This window comes from Melopsittacus undulatus, chromosome 12 (genome assembly GCF_012275295.1).
Source record: "Melopsittacus undulatus isolate bMelUnd1 chromosome 12, bMelUnd1.mat.Z, whole genome shotgun sequence".
Taxonomy (NCBI): domain Eukaryota; kingdom Metazoa; phylum Chordata; class Aves; order Psittaciformes; family Psittaculidae; genus Melopsittacus; species Melopsittacus undulatus.
Window position 1 is genome coordinate 12,524,563 of NC_047538.1, and position 24,322 is coordinate 12,548,884.

General features: G+C 41.3%; 1 protein-coding gene across 8 annotated transcripts in view; it reads left to right on the forward strand.

Moving 5' to 3' along the window:
- Positions 1 to 114: 114 nt before the first annotated feature.
- Positions 115 to 24,322, forward strand: part of DEPDC5 (DEP domain containing 5, GATOR1 subcomplex subunit) — a 45,561-nt gene continuing 21,353 nt past the window's right edge. For 3 of the 8 annotated variants that reach the window (XM_034068101.1, XM_034068106.1, XM_034068107.1), the window contains exons 1-27: positions 115 to 191; positions 1,497 to 1,614; positions 2,384 to 2,471; positions 3,136 to 3,182; positions 3,675 to 3,760; positions 4,536 to 4,619; positions 5,248 to 5,297; positions 5,834 to 5,903; positions 6,242 to 6,320; positions 7,224 to 7,285; positions 8,312 to 8,381; positions 8,786 to 8,858; positions 9,579 to 9,682; positions 10,033 to 10,107; positions 10,882 to 11,016; positions 11,478 to 11,539; positions 11,645 to 11,718; positions 12,869 to 12,938; positions 13,395 to 13,431; positions 14,097 to 14,217; positions 14,403 to 14,626; positions 16,221 to 16,424; positions 16,914 to 17,049; positions 18,637 to 18,734; positions 21,531 to 21,596; positions 22,923 to 23,079; positions 23,927 to 24,087. In XM_034068101.1, coding sequence (XP_033923992.1) covers positions 1,557 to 1,614; positions 2,384 to 2,471; positions 3,136 to 3,182; positions 3,675 to 3,760; positions 4,536 to 4,619; positions 5,248 to 5,297; positions 5,834 to 5,903; positions 6,242 to 6,320; positions 7,224 to 7,285; positions 8,312 to 8,381; positions 8,786 to 8,858; positions 9,579 to 9,682; positions 10,033 to 10,107; positions 10,882 to 11,016; positions 11,478 to 11,539; positions 11,645 to 11,718; positions 12,869 to 12,938; positions 13,395 to 13,431; positions 14,097 to 14,217; positions 14,403 to 14,626; positions 16,221 to 16,424; positions 16,914 to 17,049; positions 18,637 to 18,734; positions 21,531 to 21,596; positions 22,923 to 23,079; positions 23,927 to 24,087 — 2,491 coding nt within the window. In that variant the 5' untranslated portion in view covers positions 115 to 191; positions 1,497 to 1,556. Of the gene's footprint in view, positions 192 to 233; positions 469 to 621; positions 647 to 1,496; positions 1,615 to 2,383; positions 2,472 to 3,135; positions 3,183 to 3,674; positions 3,761 to 4,535; positions 4,620 to 5,247; positions 5,298 to 5,833; positions 5,904 to 6,241; positions 6,321 to 7,223; positions 7,286 to 8,311; positions 8,382 to 8,785; positions 8,859 to 9,578; positions 9,683 to 10,032; positions 10,108 to 10,881; positions 11,017 to 11,477; positions 11,540 to 11,644; positions 11,719 to 12,868; positions 12,939 to 13,394; positions 13,432 to 14,096; positions 14,218 to 14,402; positions 14,627 to 16,220; positions 16,425 to 16,913; positions 17,050 to 18,636; positions 18,735 to 21,530; positions 21,597 to 22,922; positions 23,080 to 23,926; positions 24,088 to 24,322 lie in introns of those variants that run through there. The other 5 variants (XM_034068105.1, XM_034068108.1, XM_034068103.1 and 2 more) reach the window with 4 other exon arrangements.

The window sequence follows — 24,322 nt, forward strand, 5'->3', positions numbered from 1 at the left end:
AAGCCCCGCCCGCCGCGCCGCCAGGGGGTGTCCCGGCACCGCGCCGTCCCACCCGGACCGGGGGTATGCGTCACGTGACGCGCGCGTGCTGGCGCCGCTGCCCCGGATGCGGAAGTGGCGAGCGCCGCCATGGGGGTTTCTTCGGGACGGTGCCGTAGCCGCCGCCGCTGTTGAGGGACACGGGACAGGAGGTCAGGGCCCTGCGCTTGTCCCTTGCTCTGTGGCCGCTGGGAGGGACGGGGCTGCACTTAAACCTGCCGCGGAAAGGCGGCCGTGGCAGTGCCGCTGTCGTCCCACGGCAGCCGGTGAGCGGCCCGCGGCGTCTCTCGGACGGTGTCCACTGCTCTCCTCTTGCTGGGGCTGCCGGGCTCCGTCCGTGCCAGACCCCCCCGGGAGAGTAAAACTACTTCTTTATCCTGCTAACGCTGTTTTACTGCCTGGTGGAGGGACGCGGCGTTTACCAGCGGGGTTAGTGTCTGTGAGCGGCGGGTTCATTCACACGCAGTTTCACCCGTGCAGGGCCCGGTGCGCCGCGGGGCGAACCGCTTCGTCAGGGCCTGCAGGCGAGTGCCTGCTTCTGCCAGCCTCCGGTCTAAGTTTGCGAAGATAAACTCTGTAAAACCTTCAGACTCTGGACGTGGTCCCGGTGTGTCCGTCCCCTCCGTCCCCCCCCCCGTCCCCCCCCCCCGTGCCTTTGTAGTTCGCTAATTGAATCGACTTTCTGAGAAGCACATCTGAAACTCAGTGTTTTAGTCTGTTTGAAAGGCACTTTTGAGTCCTGCCTTTTGATTTGGTGTAAGAATACAGTTATAAATAAAAGAGCTTATATGTTAACGAGGCTATAGTTTTATGAAGAAAATCGCGTTGTCACTGATAATTTCCAGTTTAAACACACTTCCAGAAAGAGTAAATTGGAAAAGTAAAAGTCCTCCCTTGAAATATGCTGTGTTTTAAATGAAAGTGGCAGGAAGAGGTTCATGTGGTGGTTGATGCAGTTAAAAGAAATGAATGCAGACTGGTGCTTCAAATGTGTTTGCTTAGCTTATACCAAGCCAAGAGGCTTGCTTGTACCTCTGCTGGCTGCAGCTCTGCTGCTTTGGTGTGGAATCATCTGGCTGTGGATTCCAGTGTTTTTGAGACATGTGGAAAAAGATGTGTGAAGGGGATGGAATGAAGAAAACAGAAGATGTAATAGGCAGTGGCCATAACTGGGTATTCATTTTAACGCATTTAACACAGGGTTCAGAATTTCTCCGTGAAGTAGGAAAGAGGCTTTTAGAGAGTGGTACTAGGAGGAGCACTGGTAGGAGAGGTTGTAAAATTGTTGTAAACTACTAAACTTTTAGTTTGGCATTTGTTAAACTTCATAATGTGCCTGCTTTCAGGTGTGCCCTTCTTGGCTATGTGGTGGTATAACAGCCAGTGTTCACATGCAGAGTATAAAGAATGGTTTTGTAATAACACACGATCTGTGTTTGCTTTCATTTCTATATTAGATATGCAAGATGCCTTCAACTGTTTTCACTCAAAGCAGCTGAGAAGAACTGGAATTCAAGATGAGAACTAACAAGGTGTACAAGCTCGTCATACATAAGAAGGGGTTTGGAGGCAGTGGTCAGTATCTCCTGGTTTGTAACAATGAGACCAGCACTTTCTTACTTCATTGAAAACAATTAATTTACTGATCTTTCTAACAGAACAGTGAAGATGGGATTTTTGTGTAACCAGCAGTGTTACCACCCTGTTTGGAAAGCTCTTTTTGGATAGCAAGATACAGCAGAATAAAATTGCATTTGTGAGAACAGAATGCAATTGCACCTAGAAAATTAGCTTGTTTTATTCTGCCTCTTCTCCTTTTGTTGCATCTTTTTTTTTAACCTTGTATTTCAGTCGTCCCAATAAGTGACAGATGTGTCAATGACCAGTGCCTGTGTGTAGGTGCGTTTCTGTGTACTAAGAACAATGTCATTTATTTGATTGCTCCCTACTAGACTCACAGCATGCCAACAGATCTTGTTAAGGTTCCTGTTAGACTATCTACTTTCTAATTAACATGTTCTTACTAACATGTGTGTTAGATGAGAAATGCAAGAGATGATCCTGCTTGCCTCATTAAGGCACTCTTTTGTCCAACACTCTTTTGTCCGACACATCTTTTGTGAAAGTTCAGGGATTTTAAAGAGAAGTTTTTGCCCCCAAGAGTGGTCAGACTAAAGTGACCGCTACTGCTGAACCCAGGACACCAGGGGGGCTGTCTTGTAGTGGATATAATGTGTTGCTGGCCTGTTAATGCTAGGATGGTGTGGTTATGTGGAGTAAGCTATTGCATATGAACATGCAACCATGTTCATTGCAGTTTTCCTCATTTGTTTATGTCTTGTAGATGATGAACTGGTGGTAAATCCTAAAGTATTTCTTCAAATCAAGCTGGGAGATGTTGTGGAAATTGCACATCCCAATGATGAGTACAGGTGAATTCTCTCTTTGCTGATATCAGTCAGGTGTGGTTAGAGCACTGAGAGGGTGTGATCTTGTGCAGCTGCTTCTAGTGATGGGCTCTTAGAGCAGAGAGAACTTTGCTTCAGGGTGCTGCCATCTGCTTGGAGAAAAAAGGATAACTACACCAGGAGCTCTTCCTTAAAACTTATGGAGTTCTTTGTGTTTGGTGTTCATTTGTTGACCTTTCACAGGGCAGATAGCACCTGACTGTGGAATCTAACAATGTCTTTGTCCCCTTCATAGATTCACTGATGCCTAGTTACTATTCTTTCATCCTATATTATATCCTAGGCAAAATTAAAACTTCCTGCTCTGCTATAAAAACATGAATCATCTTTACATGAAGCTATTCATACTGCAGCCTGTATCTGAAAAGTAACAGTTTACCTGTTTGAGATTCCAAGATGGTACTGTGTGACATATTTCCCATTTAGAGTATCATCTTTACCTCAAGAGTACTTTCTAAGGTGTAAGAAACAAGATAGAGGATGGTGTAAGAAGCTTTCTAGAAAATATTCATGTTTACGTTTAGCTTATCCTGTGCTCCATGTTGCTAAATAGTTTTGAGAGAGTGATTTGCTAGAGTAGACTGGTGGTATCTCAACTTTCTGCCCTTTTTTCTTGTTTGCATGCTAGTCCCCTGCTTCTACAAGTGAAGTCACTTAAGGAAGATTTGCAGAAAGGTAACTTTAAACTCATAGTACACATAGTAAAATCAGTGACAAAGATTATATTATTGGGCTGTACCTGTGATTGACTAATACATATATTTGAACTTTAGGGAAAAAATCAGTGCTTTGTCTCTTTAGGAATGGGAGGATTCTAATTTTATCAGAAAATGAATAGCCAATTTTAAATCTGCTTTTGGTGAGACATACGGGGTTATGGATTAAACAAAATTGGCTTTTTAGCTTGAGAGTTTTGTTTCTGCATTTTCTGGCTAGCTTTATAACTTTCCTTCTTGCAGGAATTAATTCAGCCTAAACTTTGAGTTTATCCTGCCTGCCTTGATTTTAACAACTCTGAAATTGGGTCATATCTGAAAGAAGCTGTTGTATTTCGCTGAGGCCCTAAGTGTTTCATGACAGTCTCACTGTTTCTTTTGTACTTTTAAACCACGTGCAACCGTTTGGGAATGTTCGCTACTTTATTGTGCTTTCTCGTATTTGTGACAGAAACGATAAGTGTGGATCAGACAGTTGCACAAGTGTTTCGACTGCGGCCATACCAGGATGTCCACGTGAATGTTGTTGACCCAAAGGTGTGTGGCTTTGCAGCTTTTTTTCCCATCTGTTCCTTCACTTAGCTCAAATCAGAGTCCTGTGAACTTCCATCTACAGTAGTATTGGGGAAGAAGAGGGTGTATTTTTATTGGAAGGTATTTAGCCTTCTTTCCTAAGAAAATGAGGCTTGGGCAGTTGAACTGTTTAAGCATCTTTCTTCTCTCCCTGCCATCTCTGCTGTCTGAAGTCTGGGGGCAGCTTCAGCACAACTTGATGGAAATTTAGAGATTTCAAAAACCTTTAAATTTTAGAAATTTGGGTTAACTGGGCAAAGTGAAGAGAAACATTTTGTAAGTGGCTGAGTCAAAAGCAGAGTCATGGCATGTGCATGCATTATCTGACACCGAATACCCTTGTAGCAGAGGCATCTCTTGTAAATGCCCTCACTGCCAAAAGAGCTTCAGTCAGAGCTTACATTCAGCACAAGACACAAATCTGCAGGAAACAAGGCTTCCTTAAAACAGTGAACAATGGAAGTAATTTGTTTCACTTGTGCTTCTAGTTTGCACTGAGACTTGTAACACAGATTTAATACTTGGGCTTTTCTGGTCCCAGTGTACAGTGTCTCGCAGCTCTGAGTTGTTCCAGGTACATGCAGTTACTCTGAAGGGATTTTGCTTTTATCTTGCACCTGTCAGGAGTATTGACTTGCTTTAGAACAGCTCTTCCTGTAACATTTGGTTCTTACCAGAACAGACTGCAGGGCACTAGTTCAAAACAACCAGACAGCACTGTTTTTCTTCCATTTCCCAGGAGGTGACTCTGGACTTGGTGGAACTGACCTTTAAAGATCAGTATATTGGGCGTGGGGATATGTGGCGACTGAAGAAAAGTCTGGTAAGACCTCTTTTGTGATAATATGTAAGGTGGAGGAGATCATGTACCTTTTTCTTTGCTTGCTGTAAAGGAAAGTGCAGAAAGCTGAGGACAAGACGAGCAGCTCCTGAGGAGCCTAAGCTGTGATACCTTGGAGCTGGAGAAATGGATGTAAATGTGTTATAGAAAAATTTAATCCCATCATTTCCTACTCCATTGCCACTATGTGAATTACTGCTTTGGGCACTGAAATGCTGTGAGAGTTTTTAGCTGATGTTCTGAATTTTAATGATTTACTATATTTGGAAGGAATTGAATCAGAATGTTCTTCCAAGTAGAAGCATGCTGAAGTATCCTCTCTCTGATAGTACCTCTCAATAAGCAACTTGTTTGTTTCTGCATCTCTAAAACAGTCTTTGGCTCTTCTAAGCACAGTGAATTAGACAGATGAACCCAATAAAAGTTTAAATGTGTTAAAAACTATTTTCTGTTGCAGAGGTTCTGTAGGCTGAAGTATTAGTTGTAAATATGCTCAGTGGCTTTCATGATTTTATGGAGAAATCAGGTGTTTGTGGGTATTTTGTTTGTAAGTTGGTCTTCTCATTCTGAGCCTTCTGTTCTTTTAACACCTGTAACTGTTCTTTCTTAGGTCAGCACATGTGCGTATGTCACCCAGAAGGTTGAATTTGCGGGTATCAGGTCAGTGCCTCCCCTTAGGGCTCACTGTTACTTATTGTATTACATTAGTGAGCCCTGAGTATCTAACTGGAGAATCTTCTCTGAAAAATCCTTCATGATTTATTGTTCTCTTACTCTTCTACAGTTTTCTGTCAGCACTGTGAGGTGGGGGAAAGCTTCCGTCTGATTTGGGGTGGAAGAAACTAATAGTAGGACAGCCAGGAAGACTTGTTGCTTCTGATCAATGCCAAATAATCATCATTTTACCACTTATAGTATTTCTCCCCTTTCCCAAGATGTCTTAATAGTTTAGATGAAGGTTACTTCAATTGCTGTTGAGGTGACAAAGGGACAAGATAAGGTGCAGATGCAGAGGGAAACAGCTGTTGGGACATCTTCTGGATTAAAGATCAGGTTTTAACCCAATAGATTTCTACTCTATCTTCAAGTCATCATTGAACATAGATTTTGATACATCCCTTATTTGCTCAAATATTGATTCTGTAATCTTCATGTTCACTCTGGTTAACAAATATTCTGCACTCTTTATCTTCCAGGGCACAGGCGGGTGAACTGTGGGTGAAGAGTGAGAAAGTCACTTGTGGATACATCAGTGAGGATACCCGGGTAAGATTTCAGCAGCAAAGGAAGTTTTTCCATTCCTTTCCTTGCCAGGTTTCTTGTAATTCTGTCTTGCTTGCAGATTTGTATGGATCACTTGAATTGGCCATGTTGTAAGGGGAAGAATGATGATAAATTCAGGAGAATTAATGATTAGTAAACTTCAGCTCTTCTGTACTGGCAGCACTAGGACTTACTTGGGCTGTTGAAATGTCAACTTGTTAGGGGGGACATTCCCTGTAGTGCAGTAGGCACAGTTGTAGAAGTTGCTCTAATTGCTTTCAGCCTGTGGACCTTTTAGTGAACTTACCTTGTTTTACATAAGGTCCTTTGTTCCTTTGCAGGTGGTCTTCCGCTCCACTTCTGCCATGGTTTATATTTTTATCCAGATGAGCTGTGAAATGTGGGATTTTGATATTTATGGTACGTAGGTAACTGACCTGCCTGTGGATGTGGATGGCAGCAGTTATCCTTTCAGCCCCTATGAGAAAACTGCTGCTACTATTTATTTCTGCCACTGCTAGAAAACTGAAGTACCCTGCCCTTGGCCTAGGCAGTGCTCTGAAGTGCCTTTTAGATCCTTCCATATAGGGCCACGCTTTTCTGCCTACTGGGTATTCCATAATTTTCCTGTCCCTACTGTAAGGCCTGGGTGCCATTATCTCAGCGATGAAATGCAAGGGGGTATCAGAAAGGTTTTCTGTGGATATGGGCATGTTTGGTGGTGAAGGCAGGCACAAACCTGTGTGAATCCTGAAACTAAAAATGTCTGGAAATCTTGTATGAGGAGGACCTTGATGTTTTAGATCTCCCTTGAATTTGGCTTGGTGAGGAATCAAAATCCCCTCCTTAGCCCAGGTGGAGTCAGTATTAAAACTTTGGGATTGAAAATTACTCACTTCTCTGTGTCATTGCCCTGTTTTATTTTTCCACCTTTAATTCTTCAGAAAACCTCTTGCCACTTCCTCTGACCATGTGTTTAGGCATATGTAACTGGGCAGCTATTCAAAACTGAGCAGGGTGTCAGTTGTGCATGCTATGCCTAAAAGATAGTGCAGATGCTTTCCCAGCATGCTGCGAATATGTTGGAAAGAGGAATATAAAGGTCAGATCCTTTTCACAGTCAGAGTTGTGTTTACATCCTCTCAAACATTGTCATGCTTTTTAATGTTTTTACCGTCTTTGCATTAGTGATACTAGCATTCATTATGCATACAACTGCTCTAATTCTAATAGAAATAATTTTCTTATGATCTCAAGGTTAAATGTACCCCATAGTTGGAGTAGCTGCAGTTATTTGATGCTTTGGAGATGTTTACTTTGCAGGGGACCTCTACTTTGAGAAGGCTGTGAATGGTTTCCTTGCTGACCTCTTCACAAAATGGAAGGTAAATAGATGATCGAGTTAATCCTGTCTGAAAGAACAAGTCAATGCCATCTTAATAAGCCCATTGATGTGCCTGTTTGAGGAAGGTTGTGTCAGGCAATGCTAAGATTTGCAGGACTTGAAGAGGTGGCTCTTGGGCATCAAAAGACTGGGTACTGCAGGTCTGCATTAAGTTATAACCTGTCCTGAGTGACCTCACTACTGATCTCTTGTATCTGCTGTGTTTGTATCATACAGTGTGTGTGTAGGACTGGACTAAAGTCACTGAATGTGTGATATGTTTGTGCCTGTGCAGTAATGCACAAGTCTGGTTTACACAATTTTAGATGTTCTAGGACTCTGTTATGACTCTCTCCCTTGTACAATGTGTAATGTGTTTAGTGCTGCTGTCTTTTCATGTGAAGAAGTTTCAGCTTGTAGTAAGTGGGTTGGTAATGATGTGTGAAGTTCTTCAAAGTGAATTGCTTCAAAAACCAACCAAAGCCTGTTACAGCTGAACTGTCCAGAGCTGTCTCCTCACTCAGTGCATGATCTGGCTTAGAGCTGCTGTTAGCAGTCCTGCAGCAGACTTCCACTGACTTGAGAGAACAATATCAGTACTCAAAATAAAGGGCATATAAAATATAAAGTTTTAATTTGTTAGGGGCATCTCTCTCAACACTAAGAAATAAGAATATCAAGTTGTCATATATATAAACCAATTGAGTCAGATGTATTTATTTTTTAAACAAAAGTCACGTATCTTGGCAGTTATAGAGAAGAGTTTCTTTAGAGGCTAGTGGGGAGTGCTGCTGTTAAATGTGGTACAGCCTAGAAGCACAGAATCTACAGGACAGACCATTATGTTATTTCATAGAGGAATATGGAGCACTCATGCAGATTCATTAACACAGCAGTCTACCTTTTTTTAGTTACCTTTGGTTCTAGGTGTGAGGGGAAAAGGTGTGTTTCTGTATGTGTATATACAGAGTTTTGTACTGAATGTGACCCTAAAGATCTTCTGTTTTCATGTGTTCTTCCTGAGCAGGAGAAGAACTGCAGCCATGAAGTGACAGTGGTTCTGTTTTCTAGAACATTTTACGAAGCAAAATCTATAGGTGTGTAAATTCTGTATATTTGTGTTTCTACTTTTAAATGTATTTCCTCTCTCTTGAAAGTTGGTCACAGGCTGTCGGGGACTTTTTTTCCTTCTTTCTTTATGCCCATGTCCAAAATAATCCCTGTCAAGCACAGTAGATACACAGCCATTCTTACAAAAATACTACAGCAGAAACCTTACACAGAACAATACATGCCAAGTTTTCCTCATCATACTCAAGCTCTCACAGTGGTTCAAAGACAGATCTGATATTGTGTGGGAGAGCTGATACTTCTCAAAGGTTTGGTTTTTGGTTTGCCTTTTAATTATTATTTTAATGAAAATAACAGCTCTTTACTAGGAAAGAGGAGTCATTTCTACACAAGAGCACAGGGTAATAATGTGCTTTTACTTCTGTTCTAGATGAATTTCCTGAAACGCATCGTGCTTCAATTCGGCAGGATCATGAGGGAAGATTTTATGAAGATTTTTACAAGTAGGTCTTTCTCCCAGTTCTTCACCTCCTGTCCCACCATGTATGTGCAACCCATGTGGTGAATATCATGTTACCAAGTGTAGGAGTTTGCCAGGAATTAAGATAGTGAAAAATATGGCAGCAAATTGATGAGTAGCCCCCATTCTATCTGTGAGTGCACACCCATGTTTGCTATGTCAGTCTTCGATGAGCATGTGAATATTGTGTTCCCTGTGCTTAACTGGAGTTGCCAGTAACCTTGAGAAGTTCTGTAGTGTTGGAAGTAGATCTTCCATAAGACTTGACTTTTTTTTCAGGTCCTTACTACTTTCTTGAATAGTTGAAGAATAAATTATTCTGTTGCTGAAACAGGTGTTTCCGTGTAGGTACTCACTGGAACTTTTTTGGCTGATGAGCGCAACAGATGAAGCTGTGGAAGCTGTCATTTGGTTCTGAACCTCGGCTTCTTAATGATCTTACTGCTTTGCAAAAGTGATGCTATTTGTCATGTAATGTTGATAACCTGTTTACAAGTGAGAGATTATTCTGGCTGGGAGTGTGCCCAGCTTTGTGTGTGCATCTACACATTGGTTATTGCTACAAGTATGCAGTAGTCCTGTGCTGCCTAGCAGAAGGAAGAACCACTCACCTTTTTGTGCATTACTTTTCTGTAGTTTGTTCGTCCTTTCTCCCTCTTCATAACTTCCTTTTATAATTCTCATTAAGTTGTGCCCTTTCTAGAGTTGTTGTTCAGAATGAGAGACGAGAAGAGTGGACCTCATTGCTTGTGACCATTAAAAAGCTTTTCATCCAGTATCCTGTGTTGGTACGACTCGAGCAAGCAGGTACAAGAATCCTCCTTTCCCGTGCTTTACCCTTTTCTTTCTCTTTTTAATTTCTAAAGGTCTAGTTTCAGTTGGAGCCTGGTATTGTGCTACTTAGTGCTCTTCTGGCTAGGTTATTTTGCTTGGGTCTTTCTATGTGATATACCAATACTAACTTTGTTGGAGTGATAGGATTTACTGCAAATGCGGTTTTATTTTGTTTGTTTGGGTGGGATTTTCTGGGGGGAAAGGAGACTGCTAAGAAAAATTAAATTAAAAATAAATAAATATATAATAATTTTTGTTTGGTTTTGGCTAGTCTATACAAGGATGATAACTTTTTTCTTTTTCCCTTCTGCACACTTGTCCAGAGGGCTTTCCTCCAGGTAACAATTCTACTTCAGCACAAGGGAACTACCTGGAGGCCATAAATCTTTCATTCAATGGTAAGTTACAAACATGGATAGAATATATAGAGGAAGAAGCAGCTGCCAGTAAATGGCTGTGGTCTTCTGTTGCCTGGTCTTTAACACTATAAAGAGAAGGGAAACGTAAGGTGGTAGTTTTAATTTTCAGCCTCAGAAGAAATTGTCTTATGTGTCTCTGGAAAGCCAGTAGCCCTCAAATAACTGAGTATTGGGTATTTCACGCTGTGGGGCCTTGTTAGATCAAACTTTTCCTTCCATCTGTGAATCTATATGAGAACCTCTTGGAATAGAAGTTAGAATTTTCAATTATGAAAGTGTTTCAGAATCAGAGTAGATAAAAGGTGGTTTACATGAAACAGATCCATGTCTTTTAGCAGGGAAATGGATTTGATAGGCTGGAAGTGCTCACCTCTACACCATATGTTGTTCTTAGTGACTGTCTTATTCCTATCGGAGAGAGCACAGGATGTTATTTTAAATTATTAGTAATGGACTTTTATCTTGTTGGGGATTTTTTAGGTTTGTTTGTTGGCTTTGGGGTTTGTTAGATGTTATAAAAGAAACACTAAACATATGAGAAAAACACGTCTTTTTGTTTATCTGGTTCCCGTCTTCTCTTTAGCCCTAACTCTTCTCTCTGCTGTAGTTTAATGTTGATTGTTGATTGTTGGACAAGACTATATACAAGCCCTCTCATGCTTGCATGTGCTGTTATAGTCACCTCTTTTGATCTGAAAACAAAATTCCAGCATCTTCTGCTCTTTTAAAGTATTCCCCAATCCTTTCTTCTAGTGTTTGACAAGCATTACATAAACCGCAACTTTGATCGGACTGGCCAGATGTCTGTGGTCATCACACCTGGGGTGGGAGTGTTTGAAGTTGATCGACTCCTTATGATTCTAACCAAGCAGCGGATGATAGACAATGGTAAATTACACCAATACTCTGCAGTCTCTATGAAGGCAAGCAGAAATAGTTGGAAAAACTCTAGCCTTTTCTTGCTGTCTGCTGTAACTTGTGTACTCTGGGAAGATGGGTGCCCACGCTTCATATTGAGATAGACAGACTTACAGAGAACTTACAGGCAATTTGATTACAGTTTGTTTTGTTTGTGATGGAGAACTTCATCTGTCCATGCAGACCTTTCCCTTAAAGGATAATCTTGCATGACTTTCATTAGTTTAAAAGAAACATTTCTTCTATCCCTGCTGGCACTGTTGATTTGTAACCATATCATGGGACTGTTAACTACCATTTTCAATATAATTACACCTTAAAATCTGATAGAAATACAAATTGGGCCTTCAGCTCAAACTGATGGTCTATTTTGGCTTAGCTTATCAGTCCTGCTTGGTAGATAGCTGAACTCTACTGTTTTTTGTTTATAGGGATAGGTGTGGACTTGGTATGTATGGGAGAACAACCGTTGCATGCTGTACCACTCTTTAAGGTAATGCTTCTTTTCCCTTCTCTCTGCTCCTACTAGAAATATTGCTCATTTTGTGACTACTTAGACAAAGACCAAGTTGCTATGCTTCTGAATTAACTCTTACAGCTGCATAATCGCTGTGGACCTGGGGACTCCAGATTGGGTGATGACTACAATATTCCACATTGGATAAACCATAGGTAGGTGAACTCTCAGCCTTTGCTAATCACTTCTGCTTTGCTTTCCATTTTATAATCAGTTGAATTCCCTTTCTTCTTTAATTGTTTATTTGCTCTGTTCTCTTCCTGAAGCAAAGACAGGTATTACAGTAGCCTTGCAGAATTCTGGACATTAATGCAACATATAAAAGATAATAGACTATTTGCATTGGAAAAGGTCTTGATCTTTCCAATTAATTTAGTTATAGCCCTTAGCTATGTTTGAGGGAAGTCAGGAAGCTAAGCGAAAAATACAGTCACTTCAACTAATAACTAGATTAGCTATTAGTGAAAAGATACATCCCAAATTAGCAGTTATGGGTAGAGAAAATGTGGATAACATGGATAAATGTTGGAACAGTTGCAGGTAACACTGAGGCTAAGTGTTACACTGCTTCACTCCAAAGCATGGTGGGTTTCTTTTCTGCTTTCTCTTAAATGTTTTGTGCCATAATACTCTCTTATTTCCCAACATATAGAGATCAGGGCTCAGGATGAAAACTACCTCCTCAGTCCTTGTTTTGCTTTAGGATTATTCTTTTTCTCTCTCCTTTAATACCTCATTTTATCTGCATGCATTAATTGACTGTCCTGACCAATTACCATTCATAGCTTCCTTTGTAGCACTGTTTTCAAGTGACAGGAAGGCATCTGATCTTTGCCATGGGTGAAATTGTGTTTGGAGTCTTAGAATAATTAAAAGATTCAGATAACAAGAAACAGATTTTAAAGAGTACGTTATTTAAAATGGGAGGAGGTATGTTGTTTTCAAGCAGCTCATGAGTCATTACTGTCATGTAAGTTGGAGAGAGTGTTGTGTAAACTGCACAGTGCTGTAATAGACAGTGAAAGTGGATACCTTCTGCAGAAGGAGGAAGTGAACTGGGGAATACAAATGTAAGTATATTAAGAAGTCTGGACTGAACATTTAATGGGAATCAAAGTCTGGCCTTTAAAGGAAGGGTAACTTCTCATAAGTTAAGTATCCATTGTGTTTTCCATATGTTGTCTTATGCAAAGAAAGGTGTCCCTTTTGGCCATCAAACAGCTCAAATTCATGAGCTGTTTGTAGTTGTAGCTAACCAAGTTCAGTTTTTATAAGACAACTGAAGTATTCTGGTTTTCCTTTCAGTTTCTACACATCCAAAAGCCAGCTCCTCTGTAACAGCTTCACTCCACGGATCAAGCTGGCAGGAAGGAAAGTAAGTATCCTTCTCATTTTCTTTTATTCTTCCTAGCTTGTCAGATACCTTTTCTCAGCAAAGCATCAGAATCTTTCTAGCAAGTATTCCAACAACTGTAACTAAGTTTCTGTGTTAAAAGACAGTGAAAGCAAAGCTATAATGATTGTTGTAGGGATTGTGAATGAGGCACAAGTTTGTAGGTCTTTCTGGGCTGAAACTAGGTGAGAAATGTTTTAATCACCATAAAAATTAGAATTTAATTCTGTAACGAATTGCATCATGGAGAGGAAAGGAAGCTGTTGACAGAGATGGTTTTTACACAGTTTTGTGACTGAGTATCTGTATTTAATACTTCTGAAGTGGTCTGGCTGCTTCACTGAGTCAACAAGATAAGCGTTGTTTAACTTGCTGACTGTCTCCTTTTCTCTTGTCCTTTTTGTTTTGGTCACTTCCCTCTTCCTTTGGACCCTGCAGCCACTGACTGAGAAAGCAAAAAGTAACAGAGATGCCTGTGAGTAATTCTGTTCTGTAGTGATCTATCCCACTAATACCTGTAGTAAAGCAATGGCGCTTCAGCAGAAACACTACTGATGAGATGTGGGATGGGACAACTGTTGGAAAAACTGGGAAAACCCCATAGTCATTGTCCAGGGGGTTAATGTGTGTATGTCAGTTGCCGTCTTGGCAAATAACTAATACTGAGGGTAGTTTTCTGTCCCGGCTGCTGAGGAATAGATGGTACTAGGCTGGCATGCTAGTGGTACTGTTGTAGGGGTAGGACAGGAGGACAGTCACTGCCTTGGGGTGTTGACAGTGCTGTGACTGCAGAATTGCAGTGGGAGAAGCCTACTTTCGTCTAATACCACCCCTTTTCAGAAAGGAGTACGTTGTATAAGAATCTGTCCATTCTTTCAAAAATGCTTCAAAGTGTGCGATTCCCATGTGAGGAAGACTTGTTTATTAGTCAAATTTCTTGGATATATGGGAGGAAGATACTTGTGCCTCAGGAGCCCTGATTCAGGGGCACCTGCTTTGATAGTTGAGCTGCTCCACCTTTCCGCCCTTGAGGCTTTTATATATGATTTTTCAGAGTAGATACTTCTTTTAGTGGCAAGAGTTGGGTACTTCTGACTTGCAGATCTTGAACATTCCAGTGCTATATGATTTTTATTTCAGCATTAGGGGCTCCAAAAGATGCTGAGAATGCTCTACCTATCCAGGTGGATTATGATGGCTACGATGCCCAGGTGTTCAGACTGCCAGGCCCATCCAGAGCCCAGCGCTGTACCACTTTCAGGTAAGAGGCTTGTGAGTCTATTAGTACTAGAGTAGCCACGTTGTTGCTTTCTGGTACTTCTTCCTTGTTGTCCTCTTATAGAGCTCACCTATTGAGTATCTTACATGCCTTGGGCCTGCTCAAGCCCCTTGATAACTCAGGAATGAATCTATCTTTTGTACCACTGGACATATCTGTATTTTCAGTAGGTCTGTGAGGGAGAGAGAAAGTCGAACGAGGAAGAGCTCTAGTTCCTATGACGTATCATGCAGCCCCTCTCTGCAGAGCCGCACGCTACCCCCTGAGGAGGTGAGGAGCCAGGCTTCTGATGACAGCTCACTGGGCAAGATCTCCAACATCCTGATGATCCCACGGCCTCATCTGCACCAGTGTGAAGTCAGCAGCTCTTTGGGCTATACCAGCACCAGAGGTCAGCCTAACGCAGATGGGAAGGTACTTTAGGTGGTGAGAGAGAAGAGGGAACTTTGTGGTGGCCGCAGCCAGGCCAGCACGGGGGAGATGGTGCTTATATTAACATTCATGGTAAACCTTTTCTGTGGTTCCAGCTGGGTGTGCATTCTCCCTTTGTTATCCTTGTCCAATTCCGTTGCTCTTTTTTACTGGCTTGTCCTAAATAGAAGTGTCCTGACATGATTTACTCTTTTCCCTTGTCTATTGCCTTCTTTTATATTTGACTATTCTCCTGTGCCTGCTTGCAAATGTGGACACACATGAGTAACTTTTCATTATCCAGGTCACCTATAATCTGTCAAATGAGAAGTGGCCTTAGTGGTGAGCCCTGAGGGACCCTGACTGCAACTTGTTTCTATGGGGATTTGTTGTCCTTAAGAGTCACTTTCTGGATCCTTGCTTTTGACACTGTACTGCTGAACTGCCTTGGTGCATTAGCAGTACTGGTGCTCTCCTTTCTTTCCTTCCAATTTAATTTTGGTCTCAACCAGTATAGGGTATCTTCCACAACCCCAACTCATTTATAGGTAAAGTGTATTTCTCCTGTGATTCCTTGATCTTCTGTCAAACCCTGTCCCTGAAGGTTCTTTATGTGTTTCTTTGTTTCATGTCACACTAACTCCTGATACAGTATTTACCCTGTTAACAAGAACTGGATTTGATGATGTGGAACTGCTGCAATAAAGTGTGCTTCATGTTACTTTTACCTTTTATGTGTTCCCCTGCTGCCTATACATTGTTTTTCCTCTCCTTTTCCTTCCTTTTCCTCCCTCTTCCTTCCTCCCTTTTTTTTTCCCATTTCTGTTAACTTTCTGACTATGAAGGATAGTCTTGTGACCCATCTGAAGGTGTGCATCTGCATGGGGATATGTGTGGAATAGGATTGATGGGGAGGGAACAGACTAGCTGAGGCTTTTTACATGTTGCAGTTGGCAGTATAGGGTGGTAAAGAGACCCTTCCTTCTCTTTGGGATTTCTGTTTTTGAACAGTGATTGCTTCTTCCTCGTCTGCTTTATTTCTCCTATTTCTAAATAACTTTACTCTTGTTCTTTCTTTTATAGCAATGTCTAACTGCTAACTTGCTGAGATTGTGTCCTGTATCTTCTGGAAGTAATCCTTTATTTCAGTGGTCAAGTCTGAATGTTACAAAAAGTTCAGTATTACTCAGTTGTGGCTTCTGCTGTGTCTTTGGTACTCATCTTGAAGTTACTGGTGTGTCAGTCTTTTGATTTCTCAGGAATTCTCAAAGCTCTGAGTAATTCTTAATAGTTGACTTAACAAGTGGGTTCTTTCTGGCTTCGTTTGGTATAAAGTGACACAGCTTACAGCAGTTCTGTAATGGCACATGAAATTATATTCTTTCTCGTCTGGATTCTTTTTCACGTTGTATCCTGCAGACTGGGTTGAAATCGCTTTCAGCTTCTCTCCATGCCTGCTTGTCAGCTCTCCTTATTCCCACTTACCCTGGGGAATCTTTATATTTCTGAGCAATCTGTTCTTTTCTGCTTGGCTTCTGCATGATCTCGCACTGACTTTAAGTTGTGTTTTCTAGATGTCCTTGAGAACATGATGGAGTCTCAGCAGCGTGACTCCAGTGCCCCTGGGAGGTTCCATGTTGGCAGTGCAGAATCCATGCTGCACATCCGGCCTGGGGGATACACACCCCAGCGAGCACTGATAAACCCGTTTGCCCCATCCCGCATGCCCATGAAGCTTACATCTAACAGGAGGCGCTGGATGCACACTTTTCCTGTGGGTAAGCCTCTTATGTAGCATATTAGAGTGCTGATACTTTTCCCTTGTCCCAGAATTAACACAAGAGAACCAATCTGAACTCTAGTGTCTTGAAGTACTTTGCACAGTAACAGAGGCTGAAGTCAGTGTGTCGGCTTGATAAATTGCCATCTATTGACAAACTTGCAGCATCAGGTACTGTGGAACAATCTTACAGCAGAAGGAGGCTGTTGAAGTGAATCATAACTATAAATTGGGTTGACTTGCAGATGCTGCATTGTTCTTGTATTTGTTGAGCACCTTGTAAGTAGGCCATGCAAAATAGTTAAAAGACTGTTCTGCTTTTCTGGCTTCAGAGAAGATGCCAGAGGTTCAAGTCTGAAGATTTTATAAACATGCCTCCTTAATTTCCATTAGTTAGCATTGCCTGTGCTGTTGACAGAAGGAGGGTACGAGCAACTGGGGAATCAATGCAGAAGTGGTGATTAATGATTGCACTGTAACTGTGTAGGTCCATCCGGAGAAGCTATCCAGATCCATCATCAAACTCGTCAGAATATGGCAGAAATGCAGGACAATGGGCAGCAGGATTTGACACATTCCTCTGCTGAGCTGCTGGAGCTGGCTTACCATGAGGCAACTGGCAGGTGCGGTCTTTAGGCTGAATCTGTGTAAACTTCACATGAACATCTCTTTTCCTTAATATTTGACATATGGCAGTTAAAGGTTGTGATCTTCAAGGTTAATAATATGTTGTGTCACTGACACCTATGCAGCATATACTTCTGTTTTAAGATACAAAGCTCTTTTGACACAGCTGGAGATGGTTTACCTCCCTTAAGTTGGTGAAGGGGGTAGTTTATCAGAATTTGCCAGGCACAAGCAATGCAGTGCATCATTCATGGAATTGTTCAGAATTGCCTTGTAAAAGCTTACGTCTTTGATTCTTATTATGCCGATAGCTGTGACCTTCATCCCAGATTAGAACATGTTTTTAACACATGGCATAGCTTTGCCTCACAGTAACTGCTGAGCAATTTCAGTTGCTGTCCATTCAGTCCTGTCTTCCCCATGCTGGTGAGAAATACAGCCACCACAAACATCAGGGCAGGATTGCAAATGAAAACACCTGGTTTAAAAACTGGTTTTCTTCAAGAAAAATGACCTCTGGTCAGTATTGGGAGCTTATTGATTCTTGGCTCTGAGAAGTGAAAAAGATCCCAGTGTAACTGCGTGTGGTATAGTTGTGGCGAGCCTGGTTTTGGTTCCAATCTCCAGATACTGTGTTGTGTTACCTTTTTTTATTTATTGAAAATACTTTGCCTGTGTTTTTTCACTCATTTTCAAGTGTTGTTTCCCAAAGCCATTTTGGCTGCTCAAACAACCTAAGAATTACCAAGAAGTTGGTTTCTTTCATCATTAAATTTGGCATTTTTCCTGCTATGTGTTTCTTTTGTCTTGCATGTTTGCAGAAATTCATGTTCGGTATTGTTCCTGGATGTCCAGGACGAGTGAGGGCACTGCTGGTTCTCCTCTGCTTTTATAATCTCAGGGGGTTTTCTTGCAGTTTTCCAGCAGTCCTTCAGGAAAATGCACTGCCTAATTATTCTTTCATGCCTTTTTTTAAGAGAACAATTCTTGTCCTGTAGAATACACTAATCTTTGTGTTGTATAATGTTAATATGACATCATGCTCACCAACTTTCTTCGCTAGTTCTGCTTTAAAAGGTAAGATTTTTTGTTTGTTAACTTCATAAATACATTCTGATGTGCTGAAGTATCTTGTCATTAATGCCAAACTCCTGTGTCATATTTTTGATGATTATTTCTCTGGATCTCTGTCATCTCTGGGGATGAAGTACTCATCTGAAGCAATTTCCTCACTCTAGAATATTAGTTTTATAGACCATGAAATCACATCTAAATTTTATTTCTCTCCTGTGAGGTATATGAATAGCTGTTTCTCCACTGTTCTGCAAGGACAGTGCATTTGTTGTTGCTAAAGGCAAAGAGCAAGCAGTATAGACAGATGAGGAATATTGTTACAGCCTTCTCTGTGCTGTTTTTGTGGCTGTTGCCATCTCTGCAGGCATCATGAAGAGCATGGTTTCACCATGAGCTCAGCTGAGCTGGCAGGCTGATTACTTGTTATCTGTTACATCAGCTCTTGTTAAAAGCAAGGAATGGCATGAGTGAGGAATGTCTATATAAGAGGCCGGTTTGCTTTTCCACAGACACAGCAGCTCTCGGCACCCAGGTGACAGTGCCTCTTTCCTGAGCTTCAGTGGGACAGACGAGTACTCAAATGGTCTGGCTGGTGGCAATGGTGCAGGTAACAGAGCACTGACAGGGCATGGGGTTGGGAGATGGGGCCCTTCCTTGGTGGCAGGGACAAAGTAATAGAACCATGAGTCAGGGAAGGTGAGTGCAGGTGTTACAGAGTAGAAAGAACCAATAATGGAAGAACAGTTTTTGACTTTGAGTAATCTTTTAATGGTCCTGCTTGGACTTTTTGGTGTGTGGCAGGTTTTGGGGGTGATTTGTTCTTGTTTTCTTCTTTGGTCTTTTTTTCTTTATGTGTCTCTACTTCTCTAGGTATGTCTAACAACTTTTACTGTGGAAGGATGCTCATTGTTCACATATGATGAGCTCTCAGGCAGTTGCTTGCTTCCATGATAACAAAGCACTGATGTCCAGACATAAAATATAAGTAAATATGCATTGATATTGCTTAAAACTTGTTTTTTCTGGGTGGCTTTGCCTTACGCTGTCACCCTTTGGATTAAGAAACTTGTTTGAATATTTATACTTTACATATGCAAACTGATGGAAAGAATAACATTTGGTCATATGTAGGTTTTGAGTGAAGCTCTAAAGAAGCAGGTTTATTTTGTGGGGTAAGCTCTGGGATTCAGTGTTTTCAGGCATTTCTTGTCATTATCTACAAATGCACTTTCTCCAGATTTTGAGAACTTTGAACATGGTGCTGCTTATACTAAATGTTGTTCACACAGCCCAAAATATTTCACCACATTTTTAAAGAGAAGGCACGTGTCTGTACTTTCAGTTGACCATTAGCACTGTCTGTCTTGCTTTACCCAGACACCTGAGTTAGTGGAACTTCTCCATGTTTCCTTGGAATCCTGTCAGTAGAACAGCATGCCACACTGAGCATCCTGCTGTGTTGTCTGGTGTGTTGCACCCTTCCTTCTGACTTTATAGAAGTGTTTCTGCATGGGTACATAGAGAAGGTTGATCTTTTGGGCTATTGTAGTCAAGACTTACGTTCTTTTGTCAAAACGAATTTAAAGATTGATTTTTTTTTCTTAAATTCACCCTTCCAAGTTACATTTGTATTAAAGCAATTGTTTTCCTCGATGCTCATACCTTGAAGAGCCATGGAGAAGTTAGCAGACTTAATTTTCATGTCTCTCTCACCTTGTGTTCACATAGTCACATTGAAAGGGATTTTGTTCTGTTGTTTTCTTCTGTGAATTTCATCTGAATTCATTTCATTTTCTTGCTTTAGTACTTTCTGCTGGGTTTTTTTTCTGCCTTCAACATGCACTTTGTTTGCTCTTGCTGAACTGCATTTCAGGTGCTGGATACAGTTTGCACAAGGTAGATGCAGGGCATATCCTGGCAATAAACATGCTTGCTTTGAATACAAGCCTTTTGTGTCTGTAGATTGGCTGTAAATTGTGTATGTGGTGGAGGTTAATCTATGTCTGTCCTTGAGAAAGCAGTTAGGAGAACCTTCCCTGACTAAACGCCCTCAGCCATCTGTAGCTGCTACACTGTGACTCAGTGATTTATGTTTCTCCCTCAGGTTTGAGTCACTTATGAAATGAAACTGTTCTTTAAAAACAAAAATAATAATCCAGAAATGATTTCTCAGTGAGTCTGTTTCTCCTCTGCTGCCCACAGCAGGTTTAGCTGCAACACAGCCTTCACAGTGAAAAATATTACCCTACCTGTTTCCATTGGCATTCAGTGTGTAGCCTGGGTTGTCCAGCAGATGTAGATGATAGTTCAGAGCAAATAAACCTTGTTGCAGTTCCCTAGCTAGGTGGCAGATGGCATCAGGGGAGCTGGCAAAAGATGAATGCCAATTCGAGCCTCCTTTACTCTTTAGCATCATCATGGAAGCAGATAACCATCCTTTCTGATAGTAAATGCTGTTTAGAGTAACAGCTGTGATGTTGATATCAGTTTTCTGGATAAATCTACATCAGCTAGTTTTATAAAATGGCTCCTTTTAAATGTTTGGAGGCTCCTAAAACTTGTGTTCTGATAAATGCCTTTTAGGCCAGTAGTTTTACTTGTCCCTTTAACTGCTTGTTTCTTCTCATGTTTTGCCTTTGCAGAACATAGTAATGTTAAACAGTCTGTAGCTAATATATTGGACCTATTTAGGGGCACTGAGGGCTTCATTAATACTTTTCCAAATTGTAGCCTGGCAAAGGATAAAAAAAGTATTCTGTATTTGCTGAATCAAGAAGATCTCCTGCCCCCTGGCAGAGAGTGAAATGTTTACTGGTAGTTTATGCCTAAAATGTTGAAATTGGTATCAATCTGTACTGTGATTTTCATAAGTTAGGCTTCTCAGGTAATTAGAATCACATATAGGGGTTCTCCCACCAGGTGAAAATCTGTTATAATTTCCTTTCTTGATGCCTGTGTTTTATGAAGTTTTTTCTCTTCACTTATTCCTTGTTCATAAAATGAGAAAATCAATAAATAAAACTCTGGTTTTGGGTACTGAATGTAATTTAAACTACTTAGCTGCTGAGACCTTGAGATCAGCAAGTGAAATGATTACAGATGACTCTGTTGTTACTTGCTTTTATTGTGGCATCTACTTTTCGAGATGTGTTTCACCATTTTGAGGAGCTTGGTTTTGCTTGGTTTTTAGCTATTGAACACTTCTAATGAGATGCTCAAATTTCATCCAAGATGCCTTTTTTTTTCCCTCATTAGTTGGCTTTGTGTGGTTTTCTGCTATGCAGAACCCTGAGTTCTTTCCAAGGAGGTATAAGCTTAAAATATTGGCATGCTTTTTGTTTATTTCTATTTGAAGTGAAAGTGAAGTGCATAATTACTTAAAATACATTTTTCTTTCTTTTAGGGGTGAACAGCAAAACTCAGAACAAGGATTCCTTGGAAGATGCTGTCTCTAACTCTCCGGATCCAAGTAAGCAGGAGAAAGGTTTGGAAAAGAGTTTGTGTAGGTGGGACGATGGTGAGGGGAAGGGCATGTACATGTGTAGAGACATCAGGAGATGGCAGGCAAGAAGCTGAGGAACTTACTTGGCTTCTGACAGTAGTTTATTTTGCCCTGCAGTAATGTGCAGGATCACCCTGTACTGTGTGTCTCACTTTGAGTGCAGTGCTGTATCTCTTAAGAATATGCAAAGCTGGTTGCTGTATTACATCTGAAATTCTTTCCTTAGCAGAAGAGCTGCAACTCTTGTCTGCCTCTCAACATGGAAAGTTTGCTAGGCACCAGCTATTTGAATCAGAATTAGTACAGTCAGTTTGTGAATTTGGTACTGTTAACTGAGAAATGTGCCTTCATCTGATAAAAAAACAAGTGTGTGACTGTGTAAGAAAATATTTTCCTTAGAGTGGTCTGTCCTGTATTACTTATGCAGTGCTCCTGCCATTAATGTTAACATTTTTATAGTAACTTTGTAAGATCTCAATGGCAAGAAGTTAAGAATTAGTAGCTGGCCAAGTGCCTGGATATAGATTGTTTGAGGCAGGTTAGAATGTAGTTCAGTAGTGAGCTGATAATTTGATATAATTTAGTTAGCTTTTGGTTTTTAATGTCTAGTTTTAGATCTCTGTAATCACAAAACTGCAATGTAACTGTAGGAAAGGGTGTGGGGAAAGACTGCTTTCCAAGTTACTCTTTTTCTGGTCTTCCCACCCCTCTGGATCTGTCTTCTGTTTTTATAACTGTAGCAATACTCCCTTTCCTGCTTTTGTACTAGTCCAGAAAGAGGCTGTCATTCTTTCTGTCCTCATCCCTAGCTCCTTCTGCAGTTGTCTAGGGTGCAAAGCTGGTCTGATGTTCTTGTTCAGACTTGGAATGTTGATCTATTGTATTAATAACTGGGTAACTGCACCTGGCTTGCTGTAATTTTGGAATAGTGGTGGCTATGTCAGCTCTAGCTTTCAATCAGCAAAATCAAATGTATTAACTTTGAATGCCATTTGCATGATGGGTTTGAATTAGCATGTGCACTGCATTGTTTAACAAACTCTGTCTCTTTCTCTCCCTCCCTTCCTCCCCTCCTGCTTTCCTTCCCCTTCTCATTCCACCCTCTGTTTGTCCCTGTTGACTTTATGCCAACTCTGTTTTGTCTCTCATTCTTTCTAACTTTCCTCTTCATGTATCTCTTTCATCTTCCCATGCACCCTGTTTTTTCATGGGTGACCATATATGCCCCCATTGTCTGCCCCCCCCCACAATGATACAACGAGGCAGTTCTGACACTGTCTGCTCCCCCCGTAGTGCCAGGCTTCTGTTGTACAGTTGGAGTGGACTGGAAGTCTCTCACTACTCCGGCATGTCTCCCTCTAACCACGGACTACTTCCCTGACCGTCAGAGCCTGCAGAATGATTACACTGAGGGTTGCTATGATCTCCTCCCAGAAGCTGACATTGACAGGTTTGGCCAGCATCTTCTCTGTAAAGTAACTTGCATTGAAATGCCTAAAGCACAGATGTTGGAAGAGGAGCACTTCTGCAAGAGAAAGATGAATTGCTAATGTAGTTAGCAGCAGAATGCCTAGATTTTTTTCCCTTTTCAGTGATAACTTTGCACCTTTTCTGATGTTACTGTCTGACAGTATTGTGTTGTGTAGATTTTGTTAAAAATCTGAGTACAAAATGTTGTTCCGTTCTGTTGTGTTTCAGTCAAAATAATCAACCTCAGGCTATCATCTTTTTATGGGAACACAGCACAAATATTAGTCGGGGTAATTTAGATATATAGGAAATAGAAGAATTAATGGAGAAATGCCTAAACAAAATGTCAATTATCCCTTTATAGCAGGAAGATGAACTTTGGAGCAGAAGTGATTGTGATAAGATGCTATAGTGATGTGTCTTAATCTCTGTCTGCTCCAGACATCCTGCTGTGGGAGAGGGTGGAGCATTGCTGCACACTGGCAGTGCTGGGCTCAACTGAACACTTACAGACTGCACTGAGAGTCCCTGCAAAGTGCTGTAACAGTGATCATTGATGAATTGGTTGAAAGTTGTAAGCCAATTTGTTACTGGTTGCAGAACTGCTTTCAAAGGCAGGAAGCATTGCCAGAGCTAATCATCACCTGTTTAAAGATAGTCAGGTACCTGCTTTTTCTCTCCTGTTACTGCAGGTTGGTTGTCACAGGCAGAGGGCCCCACTTGTGCAGAGCCCAGTACAGGCAAAAATCCTCAATTAGGAAATGCAGGGCTAAGAATAGGTGTGTGGTCAGCTTTCTTATTCTAGTCTCCTTAACCTTTGCGTTCAGGAGAGATGAGGAAGGAGTGCAGATGACAGCCCAGCAGGTGTTTGAGGAGTTTATTTGTCAGCGTCTCATGCAAGGCTATCAAATTATTGTGCAATCCAAACCACAGAAGCCAGCCACAGCTGTGCCACCCCCACTCAGCAGCAGTCCCCTGTACAGTCGAGGTGAGTGACTTTGTATTGACAATTCAGTCTTCCATCTTTCCCTCCTTCTGCCAATCCCAGTAACCTCTATGAATCAGGCAGAGATGCTCATTGAAGCATCTGTTCTTTTTTGTTATATGGAAGTCTTTGCTGGGAGCTTGATCTGCAGCAGCACAAACAGCTCAGCTGCACCATGAGGGGACAGGTGCAGGATTTTTGAACTGTAATAAGAAATTTGCCTCATATTCATGATGGT